This window comes from Meriones unguiculatus, chromosome 12 (genome assembly GCF_030254825.1).
Source record: "Meriones unguiculatus strain TT.TT164.6M chromosome 12, Bangor_MerUng_6.1, whole genome shotgun sequence".
In the NCBI taxonomy this organism is placed as follows: domain Eukaryota; kingdom Metazoa; phylum Chordata; class Mammalia; order Rodentia; family Muridae; genus Meriones; species Meriones unguiculatus.
The window spans coordinates 75010218-75022649 of NC_083360.1; the positions used below are offsets into that span (position 1 = coordinate 75010218).

At 41.4% G+C, this 12432-nt stretch overlaps 1 protein-coding gene across 12 annotated transcripts in view; it reads right to left on the reverse strand.

Moving 5' to 3' along the window:
- The window catches only part of LOC110560675 (cytochrome P450 2J4-like), a 42048-nt gene extending 32449 nt beyond the window's left edge, over positions 1-9599 (reverse strand). For 6 of the 12 annotated variants that reach the window (XR_009585157.1, XM_060365902.1, XM_060365905.1 and 3 more), the window contains exons 1-4: positions 8915-9388; positions 4021-4183; positions 1906-2055; positions 1227-1387 (exon numbers count right to left, since the gene is read on the reverse strand). Coding sequence is in view for 11 of the 12 variants with exons in the window: in XM_060365902.1 (XP_060221885.1) it covers positions 1227-1387; positions 1906-2055; positions 4021-4183; positions 8915-9124 (684 nt within the window). In the remaining variant the exon portion in view is untranslated. The other 6 variants (XM_021656669.2, XM_060365907.1, XM_060365909.1 and 3 more) reach the window with 4 other exon arrangements.
- Between the last annotated feature and the right edge of the window lie 2833 nt (positions 9600-12432).

A 12432-nucleotide genomic window follows, 5' to 3' on the forward strand; every position in this document is an offset into this window, starting at 1 on the left:
CTTCATCACTGGCACCAAAATATTCATGGCTTTATTATTCTTAACACACTCAACCTAGCACAACTCAAATACCCAACAACAGAGTAAATGACATCCCTTTCAGACACTGCACTGTGTAGAAAGAGGAATCTTAAAACAAGTTGTTGAGCTAGAACATACACTCAGAAGGCGACTTTGAGGGAGGAAGGGAGGAGCATAGAAACAATCCTAATCACTCATAACACTGTTATTAGTTTTTCTAAAAACATTGTTACTTGGTTTTTCTAAAACCATTGTTATTTGTTTTTAGAAAATGTGTATGTACTAGCATAAATATTAATTAGTTAATATAAATGTTAGAAATGTTTTCCATATGCTATGTTCTTACATCATAAATAGGTTTGTAGCACATTTAATTTTTTAATAATATTTTTCATTTTTTTATATTAATCACAGATTATATGCATTGTATCCCAGTCATAGCCCTATCCCTCGTTCCCTCCCAATACCACCATCCCTCCCTCATCTCCTTCCTGCCCCTTTCCAAGTCCACTGATAGGGGAGGACCTCCTCCCCTTCCATCTGACCCTAGCTTATCAGGTCTCTTCAGGACTGGCTGCAATGTCCTCTTCTGTGGCCTAGCAAGGCTGCTCCTTCCTCGGGGAAGGGGAGGTTGAAGAGCCAGCCATTGAATTCATGTCAGAAATAGTTCCTGTTCCCCTTACTGCGGTACCCACTTGGATAGTGAGCTACCATGGGGTATATCCGAGCAGGGGTTCTAGGTTATTTCCATACATGGTCCTTGGTTGGAGAAACAGTCTCATAAAAGACCCCTATGCCTTCATATATTTGGTATTTGTGGCACTCCTGTCCTCTCCAGGTCTTACTAACTCCTTCATATTTCATATGATTCCCTGCATTCTGCTGAAGGATTGGTTATGAGTCTTAATATCTGCTTTGATACACTGCTAGGTAGAGTCTTTCAGAGGCCCTCTATGGTAGCTCTTGTTACTTGTTTTCTCCTACATCCAATGTCCATCCCATTTGTCTTTCTAAGTGAAGATTGATCATCTTACCCCAGGTCCTATTTCTTGTTTATCTTATTTAGGTGTATAGATTTCAGTAAGCACATTCAATTTTTAAGACTCAGCCTCAAAAATTTCCCAAAACAAAAAGAAAAAACTATCTGTTTTTAAAGAAGTCTTAATTCATTTTTTTTCCAAAATATGTAAAGGCAGAGAGCTTACCAGGCACAACATTGATGTCTCCAAACATGTGGCCTCATCTAATAACCTCAGCAGCTCCTGAAACTGACCATCCTCATACTCAAAGCGTTCCCCAAAAGTGATGGAGCAAATGATATTGGAAACTGCATTGTTGATCTTGAAATGAGGGTCAAAAGGATGTCCTGGAGGAGGGGAGAGGAGGAGTGAGGAGTCTTTAAAACACTTTTTCTTTCTTTCTTTCTTTCTTTCTTTCTTTCTTTCTTTCTTTCTTTCTTTCTCTCTCTCTCTCTCTCTCTCTCTTTCTTTCTTTCTTTCTTTCTTTTGTTCTTTCTTTTTTTCATGAAGCTTCTACTCTGTGTGACGTGACATAAAGTATTCACAGTAGAAGACACTGTGAAAAGATCTGGCCATAGCCTCCTACATGGAGCCTGGCAGGATTCAAGGACTTTGTTCAATATCTGGGAAGTAACATAGGTAGTCATGTTTTAAGTTCAGCTCTATGCTTAGTGACCCATTTGTGTGTTTAGCTGCCAAACTTCTGGGCCAGAGTCATGCCTAGGTGTTCATCATTCAACCTTCAGTGCTCAACCTTCAGTGCTCAGCACACTGAAGGCCAAGGACAAGCTTTAGACAACTAATAAAAATCTGTTCAGTGAATGAAATGGCCAGAGTTTCCTGCACCACGCTGTGGAACGTTCACCTTTCTCCTCTCCCATGGCCTCCACGAGACAGTGGGCTTCCTCCTGTATGCGCTGCTCTAAGCTCTTCTTCCCCAATCCGAAGTTCTTGAGTGTCATCAATGCGAACCGTCTTTGCTCCTTCCATGTCTGTCCATTGGACATGATCAATCCTAGAAAGCAGAGATTGAGCGTTATTACATTGTTGCTTACCGTTATCCAAAAAGCTGTATTAAGCATGTGTACAGATGAAAAGACAGCCCAGTATGGGAACTGATAGCTATTGAGAGACAACCCTGATATAAGTGGCTAACTTGTTCTCTTGACTTGCAAGATACTTTAGTAAATACTTCTTATGTATTATATAATTTCATACTGGCAGAAACTCTACATGTTTGTTACCAACTAAGAAGATGTCCATTTCAGTTGGTAAAATATTGAGACATGATAATAAATTGCAAAATAAGCTTTGAAAAGCAACAAGTTGATCGGCACCCAGCTGTTCAAATTCAAGCTTCTCTGGTTCGTTCATTAGTATACATGTAAATCTAATTATGTACCAGAAAGACACTCATGATAGACAAAGCACACATTTCTAAGGAATTAAAAAATAATTATAAGAGAGGTTCTAGTAAAGACATATTTTTAAAAAATGACAAAATGACTTAAGAAGTTAAGAAGGATGAATGTTCTTCATACACAATACAGACACATACCTATATATGTATATGTTTATACATAGATATATGTATATACATATATGCATATATATGTGTATATATAAGTATGTATATATGGGGGGCTGCATTGGGGGTAAGTGCTGTTGGGCTCACATTTCAGGGAAGATACAATGTCATGCTTCTGTCCATTTTTTATCTTTCAGGACAATGTTCAACTCTTTAAACACAGCTCCTGGCCTGCACCTCATATATGCTTTCATCAATTCAGTCATTTTTTTTTCCTGAAACTCTTTTTTTCCATTCTTGATCCTTCAGTTACAGAACTTCCTCTCACTTCTTCACCAGAAATTTCCTATAACTTTTCTTTTATTTTTCTATTAAATCCTGAAACATTAGAGTTCTTTAAGTTTAGGTTTAAAACCTCCATTCTATACTATATTTTATTTCAGGTAATCTAACAAATTCCTATAATGTACATAACCTCTCTTGATGATAACTGTAGTTTTGTCCCAGAGGGTACACATCACTGAGTCATGCAGGTGACTGTCATTTTTGTCACTTTCAGAAATTTAGACTCAGTCCATGTATGACAGAAGTCACTATTATATTCCTGAAACTCCCAAATAGAAGTCAACACCTCCAATCACCTTGTCTGTGGTCATTGTTCCTCTTTGCATCAACTCCTGCCCCACCTCTGATAGTCTCCTAAGACCTCTGTTTTTGAGATAACTGAGTCATATGCCATGGTTGCTTCTCTCTTGAGTGACTTCAGTCCACGGAGTTTTAATGTTACCACCCCAGTCTAACCTACTGCAATTTTTTTGTCACCTTGAATGTTCAAACTCCTTCTTTTATAACTTACAATGACAATATCTTTGCTCTCATTCCTCTGTTCTCTAGCTGGCATCCCTGTTGAGTCTCAGCATTGCAGTGTTTGATCTTCTTCTCTGTCTAATACCATTCAAGAGCTTCTCTTGCAGCTATGATGAAAATTAAGACCTGGGATCTTTAGTGCCAAGATCAGCATTTTATGTCCACTTAAATATGCCCTTAAATAATATATTTGCCACACTGGATATCTTGCAGTTTCTTAAGACTCCTGCCTGCTTTCATCTAGGAAATGTGGCATCCAGTTGACTTTAAACATAACATTTCATTAAAGGTTTGGTTTACAGGGATGTTGTAAAATTACAGACATAAAGGTACTTTAGCATATCATACACACTTCTTATATTGTACTAGAAACTTAATTTTAACTTCACCTTTTTCTATGTTGAAAATTCCATAGATGTGCAATACAATTTAGTCATCTCCTTTTTCTACTCTCTCCCTCCAGCTATTGCTAGAACCTTTCCAATTATGTGTCCTATTTTCCATCCAAACTTACACAGAGTTTTTGTTTGTTTGTTTGTTTTTAAATAACCCACTGAAGTCAATAGTGCCTCCAATTAAACTTACCACTGTTATTAAAGACACGTTCTCTGATAGGTGTAATGGGGCGTTTCAAAAAGTTTTGTTCCATGTGAGTGAAAACTTCTTTGATTAAGGGCAGTCCAGTTATGACCACTGCGGGGATGTTACCAAAATCCAGGCTAATTATGTTTCCATACTTCTTCACAAACTGAAAGACATTTCAATAGTCACAGCTGAGTGTGTCTGTGTCAGTGTGTCACAGGATGGCAGACATGTGCGTGTTTAAACAGACACATGTTGAGATGTCTATGTGTTAATGTGAATGGAGAGATGCACCTTTATCTGGGGAAGTGTTTCTGAAAATATTTTTTCCTTCTGTGGACTAAATTAAAATTCCATTAAAAATGAATTCACAATCAGCCTGAATGCCTGTAATTCCAGCACTCAGGGAGGCAGAAGCAGGAGGGTCTCTGTGGGTTTGAGGCCAGCCTGCTCTACATAGCAAGTCCAGGACAACCAATGCTATATAGAGAAACCCTGTCTCGAACCACCTCCATCCTCTCCAAAAAAAGAACTTATAAAAAAAGTTATTGATATAGGTGAGTATGAATTGAGTGGGCATCTATTGTGGACTCCTAAAAGAATGTACAAGAATGTAAGTTTTGACAATTAAGGAAGGTCTCTAGTGAAGCATCCCTGAGGGATTGAGTTGACAAAGTACAATCTGACCATGTGGGTTCTTAAGAAAAATTTTCTTTTCCCAGCTGTTCTGGGTATATCCAGTTGGAGGAATAAGGTGGTTATATGGGTACCTTCTGGGTCATCATTCATCAAAGTTTCTTGCTTGACAATTCCCCTTCTCCAACTACTAGTACATATAGAAATGAAATAGTGGAGGACCAGAGCGGCAATACAGAGCAACTGGAATTATCAAGGGAGCTTGTGGTACATAGAAGCCTTTGCATCCTGGGTATTCAGCCTTCAGATAATTACCCCATTGTGAGAAGGAAAAATATTAATCTTGTTTACACCGTTGTATTTGGGGTGCTTTGTAACAAGTAAGTAGTAATGCATGCAATACATAATTAACATACCACTTCAGACTGATGAGACTTTCCCTTGTTTAAAGCATGTTCCAGGGCTGAAGTGATGGTTAAAAGAACTTCTTGCTCTTACTGAGGACCACCGTTTGGTTCCTGGCACCCATACTGGTTGGCTCACAATTGCTTGTAACTCCATTTCCAGGGGATCTAACAGAGTCTTCTTCTGGCCTCTGCAGGTATGTGCTCATACAGACATACACACATACAGACATACACACATTCATAAATAAAAAGAAAATGAATATTTAGGAAAAATGTTCTTAAAATTATTCAGTAAGGTGCAATAACGAAACTTTGGAATTTGTGTGGTGGGTGGGAAACACAGTTTCCACATACTCAACAAGAAGGCCAGCTTCATCTCTGTCACTGTGTCTTAACTCATGCCAGCTCCTCCATTTAGAATGACTTATAGTTCTACTCCACTAGGTACTTGTTAAACATTCCTTTTAGGGCAGCCCTATTTAGGCCATCCTTCTACCAAAGGCTATTCACAGAACTTCTCAACCATTGTGATCTGATCTGATGCCACACTTGGTGAACAGATTCTACATACAATCATCTTGCATTGTGCCTGTGATGGTGTGTATTTAATGAATGTTTATTCACTAAATAAGTCCATGAATAAACAGCCACTAATTATGTCATGAAGAGGGAGGCAGGAAGGGCAGAGAATAAGCATTGAGTCAAATAATTTTGGGTTCAAGCCCTTCTTTGCCATTACCCTGGTAAACAACAAAGGGAAGCCAGATTCCTGTTTTCCTCAACTAGTTGCTCAGTGGAAAGTGGAAATGCTATAAAGAGCAGCTGCCATGTGTGCCTGTCATGGAGCCTGAATGAAGAGGAAGATGAGAACCAGAGGGAAGGCCACCAGACTGTGAGGACTGTTTACCAATGGCAAGAATCCAAACAACTACAAGTAAATTAAACCATTTATCCACTTGTTTGTGTCCAGAAATCTCAAAATGTAAACTCATATAAAGTACAAAATAAATGGATGAAAAATAACTCAACTGCAAAGAAGAGCTCAGGCCCAGTTTCATCATGAACCATTGCTGTGACATTAGGCATTTCCCCAAGGCCTGTAATCACATCTAATATAGCACCAAAAGAAAGATATAGGTCAATATTTTTAGGAAACTATGGTTCAAGTAAGCAGTTACTTAATCATGTTAATCACAACAGTAGTGGGCAGAAGGTAAACACCCATCAGAGTTTTCAGTCTTTAGCCAAAGCCATAAAAAAGTGCAGTCCAGTAGGACAAGATGTCTGCCTTCTTGCCTCTATGTCTTTGAGTTAAACACCATAAAACAATGTGAACTTCTCCAACGCTTCAATAGGTTGCAGTAGTGAGGTTCAGGGGCAGAGCTCTATTACTCACTCTGCCTTGGTATCACATTTGGGTTGAGTCCCTGAGCAAAACAATGGGCTACACAGCCACACTGTTACAAAGACAGTTTGCAAAGGAGCCTGCGGTGGGACACTGGTCTTCTATCCTCTCTTATGATAACAAAAGTGTTTCCTCCTCAGAGAAAAGATGAAGGTAGATGTCTCCGACTCTGTGTCCCCTTATTCTGATGGTGCTCTCATTTGCAGCTATCCTCATTCTCAGCAGACTGTGCAGATAGCACTGTCAGGTGAATTCCTGTGGGAGTGGGCAATCACACACAGAGACAACCAGGATTCACACTATTGACTCTAGATAACCTTAATTTATGTTTGAATCACCACTCAAAAAAGTGGCTATTCAGATCCCTTAGAGGCTACCTGTGCAAGTAAAATTACTCACCTTAAAACAGGAACATCTCAAGTCTATTGATGTGACACAGCCTGAGATTAGTAAAATAAAATATTTTAAAGCAAATGTCACAAATTTTAAAAACTGTGGGCATGTCTCAACAAAGAAATGAAAAATACAGAGAGGAAGCAAAGGGAAAAGCGAGGACAGAAAGCTGCAGTGGTGTGAGTGCAAGTCTGCACAGAAGAGCTCAGCAGAGAAGTGATGTGAGAACACCCATAGGCTCTGCAGGGCTGAGAAGCAGCCACCCTGCACAGTGCAGAGAAAGCAGATGGTGAAGAGCAAGGCCCAGAACCAGAGATGCACAGCTGGGCCTCAGTGTCCACCAAACACAGGAAAGGGAAAGCAGAGGTAAGAAAATTCTTGGTGAGTGGTGGAAACTTCCTAGTCCGGCAAAATACAGACTTACCACGAAGTAGCCAAAAGCATTAAGCCACAAGTGAAGGAAACCACCAATATCAGCATGAAAACTAGAAACCCAGATAATAGCTTGAAAGCTGAGTGAAAATAGTTTAGTAATTACGGTGATACCAGAATGAAGTTGGGGGCAGGATCTAAAAACATTAAGTGCAGCAGATTGTCAACCTTGTGTCCTAAAATCTGGGGAAAGTGAGCATGAGAATGAAGGGGACAGGCATTCTGAGTGGGGCAAAGCTAAGAAGTTTCCTTCTGCTGCTGTCTGCTCTGAAAGAACCTGGGAAGAATGGGCCTGAGGGCAGAAAGGAAACTGTGAACTTGAAGAGTCAGAAAACAGACAGAGCTATGGGAGGAGGAGTAAGGAACAAAGGCCTCAGACTCTTCTGCCTTTGATTTCCAGCTGCACAGGACACTGCTGTGTCTGATGTGGTTCTCAGTGTGAGTGAAGACAACACCGGAGACAGCTGTGTCATGGAGGGGGATAGGGGTCAGTCACTTTTGTAGTCGATTTGTTTCATGTGCGAAATGGTGTTGGCAGAGTCAAGAGTCTCATAAGCTCCTTGAGCAATTTCATAACAGAACAGGCTCTGACAGGATGATAAGAGAGATGTAATGAAAGAATGAGAATGGATAAAATCGCAACTACTAGGAAAGTGTCCAAGAAACACACAGGGAAGTGATAACAGAAGAATAAAGAAACAGAAATACAAACAGAAAACAATACAGTTAAGGAGTAAAAATCCTCATATAAGAATAAGTATACAAAATGGTCTGTGTTTCCTCAGCTAATGGTAAGAGATCAGAATAATAAATGATGAACCAAGAAGTTGAAACAATAATTTAAAAAACTCGACCCAAGTATACTCTGTCTAGGCACCGAAAAATCTACAGATAAAAAGGGACATTACAATGGAATATGGTCATTGCGCCAAAAAACACCCGGTGACCTCAAATGTGTACAAACCACACCACACCACACACATACACAACACACATACAGTGAGAGAGACAGAGACAGAGACAGAGAGAGCGAGAGAGACATGCCTGCAGGCATGCAGACACTCACGCACCCACACTGCACGAAAGGGTGGAAGGAAGGAGAGAGAGCTGAGGACAAACAGGCAAACTCCAGGAGGAGCTGGACACTCAGTGCACTTTTCTCTAGAGCTGATGAAGTCAGTAAGCAAGCAGTCAGCAAGGATGTGGAAACACTAAGCAAGTATCAATAAGAGAGAACTGATGTACAAAATTCTGATCAAGGGAACAGTTCCTTTGGTTTTATGGATGAGTGTTTAACATACTAAGCTAATGGGCACTTGCTTACACATTTCTTAAAGCAGCAGAGCTTATTTATCAAGATGAACTATTCTGCCATCCTCAACCACTAACAACTGAAACCCTACACAGTGTGTTGTCTGACCATAATGGACTAACAATGGAAATGGTTCATACAAGGATGATTAAAACATCGCGTCTCTTAAATGAGGACACAGATTAGAAACTAGCTCTACCGGCTGGGCTACCGGGCAGCCATCATCAGCCGGGTACTCCAGTCCCCAGTGCCAGAATTCCTGTTCCTGCCGCTCAGGATTGGGTCATGGCACAGCCAGAAACCCTTTCTTACCTGCTGGATTACCAGATGAGACTTCTGTAAATCCATCTGGAACAAGTTGCCCACAAAAGGCAGGCTCCAGGGTCCTGGTGGATGATTCCTGGGTCGCCGGTTTTTGAGGAAATCGGCCAAGAACAGGAAAGTGACTGCAGCCAGGAGCAGAATCCAGAGGTGGAGAGCTGCCCAGATAGCAGCCGCCAGGGATCTTGCGGTGGAAAACATGGTGAGGGTCCAAGCGGGGTCTGGTCCCTGCGTCGCCACGAGATGCTGACAGTCCCGACAGCCCCTCTGCTAAGTTCCACTCTGTTCCTTGCGGACCCCGCTTCTTTCTGTTTTACCAGAACTCCTGTCCTCTGCTTTGTTCACACCATCCCTTATTGGCCCCTCCCCATCTCTCTGCCCTGCTTGGGAGCCTATTACACCCAGCAGGGCAGCAATGGATGTAGCTGGAGGCTTCCACAGAGCTCTCTGCTCCCCTGCACTTCACCTTATTTTCTCTGGGCTCCGCCCTCCTAAACCTTGCCAAGGTGTGCTCTGCTCCGCCCCTTCCCCCAAGTCTTGCTTACCTGCAGATGCTTTGTTTTCACCTCTGTGTCAGGCAAGGTATTCCCAGAACTCACACTAAATGCAGTTTAGAAGGATTGATGAAGAGTGGTTGCTTCTTCAGAAATTCTTTTCTCCGAAGCCATTATGTGGCTCTGGGATCCTGTGACTTGCATCCCAGAAGGCTTCTGGTTTGTAAACAAGCTTTCCCCATGGCTGGCAAGCACACACACACACACACACACACACACACACACACACACACACACACACACGGGTGCCTATGTCCCTTTGTTAGATTTTAGGGACTGAGAAAAACGGTGGTAGGTGTTTGGGAGAGTCCCTGAGACTGTTTTCAGGTGAGTTTCATTAGGAGAATATCAGTGCCACCCACAGCATGGCCTGATTCTCAAGAGAGAGCTGTCAGTACACCCTAACAAAGAGTGAAGTCTAAATAGAAGGAGGGGAGGAGGACCTCCCCTATCAGTGGACTAGGGGAGGGACACAGGAGAAGATGGAGGGAGGGTGGGACTGGGAGAAGACGAGGGAGGGGGCCACAGCCTCCTCAGTGTAAGAAGTACAATTATTACATTGTAATAAAAAACAATAAAAAATAATAAAAACTGTGTCAGAAGAAGTTGGAAGTCTCACATCAGGAGGCAACCTAATTAAAAAGTGGCCTATGTTACATGTCTAAGGTCACTGGCAACAGGAGGAGGCCACTTACTGCCTTTGTGAGAGCTGTGAGAAGAGAGGCTTCGAGGTCTCAGCAAGTGATCCCACTTTTATTTATTGGTTATTGAGACAGGGTCTCTGGTTATCCTGGAACTATGTTGACCAGTTTGGCCTCAAACCCATAGGGCCCCACCTGCTTCTGCCTCCCCAGTGCTGAGATTTAAGGTGTGCAGCACACACAGGCTGCTGGTCTCACCTTCTCAAAGCAGCAGCTTCTCAGAGGAGAGAGACTGTGTGTGGGTGTGGGGTGAGGGGAGCGGGCAGATTTGTGAGTCTATAGCACCTGTCAATTGACAGAGAGAAGGCACCATTGGGAAGGTTATGCAGTAATTCCCTCCCCATGAAGTCCGCTCTGCAGTCAGGAAGGTAAGGAAAGGTGTTCAGAGCTGTGCCTGTTTTTAAAACCTTGTTTTCTGATATCCATTCTCGGGCTGGGAACACTAATGCTAATGTATTTGTGTGTTTATAGCCCCATTTCCCAAGTCCATCAAGACTAGACCATGTGCTCTGAAATGGGAAAGCCGTGCAGCTTTTCATGCTCCTCACTGATATCTGATGTATAATATATTATTGAAAAGTCAGTGAATATTGATTGAATATATTGTCATGAAGCTTGATTTCAATGTCCTGTTGCATCCATTTTTACCAAGTAGAAGATTTCTATCATTTGGCTTCCACAGTTAGAGAGATATCACGACTCTATGTGGGTATTAGGGAAGCAGTGCAATTTTACAAAATAAGAGCTCATCAGCTGCAGCATAAAAGATGGGAAAAGATTTTACCAACTCCACATCTGGTAGAGGGCTAATATTCAAAATATATAAAGAACACTTAACATATTTGATGTCTAAAAGCCAAATAACCCAATTAAAAAAAATGGAGTGCAGGGCTAAACAGAGAAGTCTCTATAGAGGAAACAGAAATAGCTGAGAAGTACCTAAGGAAAGGTTCAACATCCTTAGCCATCAGGGAAATGCAAATCAAAATGACTTTGAGATTCTATCTCATACCTGTCAGAATGGCTAAGATCAATAATAGCAATGACAGCTCATGCTAGTGAGGATATAGAGCACTTCTCCATTGCTGATGGAAGTGTGAATTTGTACAGTCTCTCTGGACATTCGTATGGGAGTTTGTCAGAATGATGAGAATCAATTTGCCTCAATACCCAGCTGTAAAACACTCTTGTTCATATACCTAACCACAGAGACACTTGCTCAACCATGTTCATTGCTGTTCTATTCATAATAGCCAGAAGTTGGAAACAACCTAGATATTTCTCAACAGAAAAAAAAGTGAATATAATGTGGTATTTTTACACAATGGAGTATTATCAGCTCTTTTTTGGGGGGGAAAGAAAGTTAAAATTATTTTAATTTTTATTAATTATAGTTTATTCACTTTGTATTCCACCTGTTGCTCTCTCCCTCAGCTCCTCCCAGTCCCACCCTTCCTCACTCTTCTCCACCCATAAGGCTCCCCCCTCCACTGATAGGGGAAGTCTTTCTCCTCTTCCATTTGATCCTAATCTACCAGGTCTCACCAGGAGTGGCTGCATTGTCTTCTTCTGTGGCCTGGTAAGGCTGCACTCCCCTGAGGGGGAGGTGATCAAAGAGCAGGCCAATCAGTTTATAGAAAATTCCTTTCTTAATGCACACATACTGGTTTGAAACTGTACTTCAGAAACTGAGTTCACATAAAGGAAAGCATCTGAGGTTAAATGAGCTGAGTGGTGGACGTTATCCTGAGCAGTAGGGGCCCGTTGTCAGTTTTCTGAGGGTGTTATCAGCTCTTTTTTAAACGAATGACACCATAAAATTTGCAGACAAATGGATGAAAAATTCATCTTGAGTGAGGTAATACAAACCCAGAATATAAACACACACACACACACACACACACACACACAGTATATATTTGCTTATATCTGGATATCAGCCATTAAATAAATGATACCTCAGCTATGATAACTCAGCTATGTTTCATAGACCCAGAGAGGTTAGGTATAGAAGAAGGAAATGGGGGAGGGGACATATAAATCTCCTTGAAAGGGAGAAATAGAATACATTTTTATAGGTGGATTGTAGACAACAGAGGTAGAGTAACAAGAACAGGAGGATCAGGTGGGAAGGAGGAAGAGAGATGGGATTAAAGGAGGAAATGAGGAGAAAGACAGCTGGAAATGAAGGACATCTGAGTGGACATATAGAAACCTAGTGCAGTTTAAACTTTCTATAATATATGAAGATGGA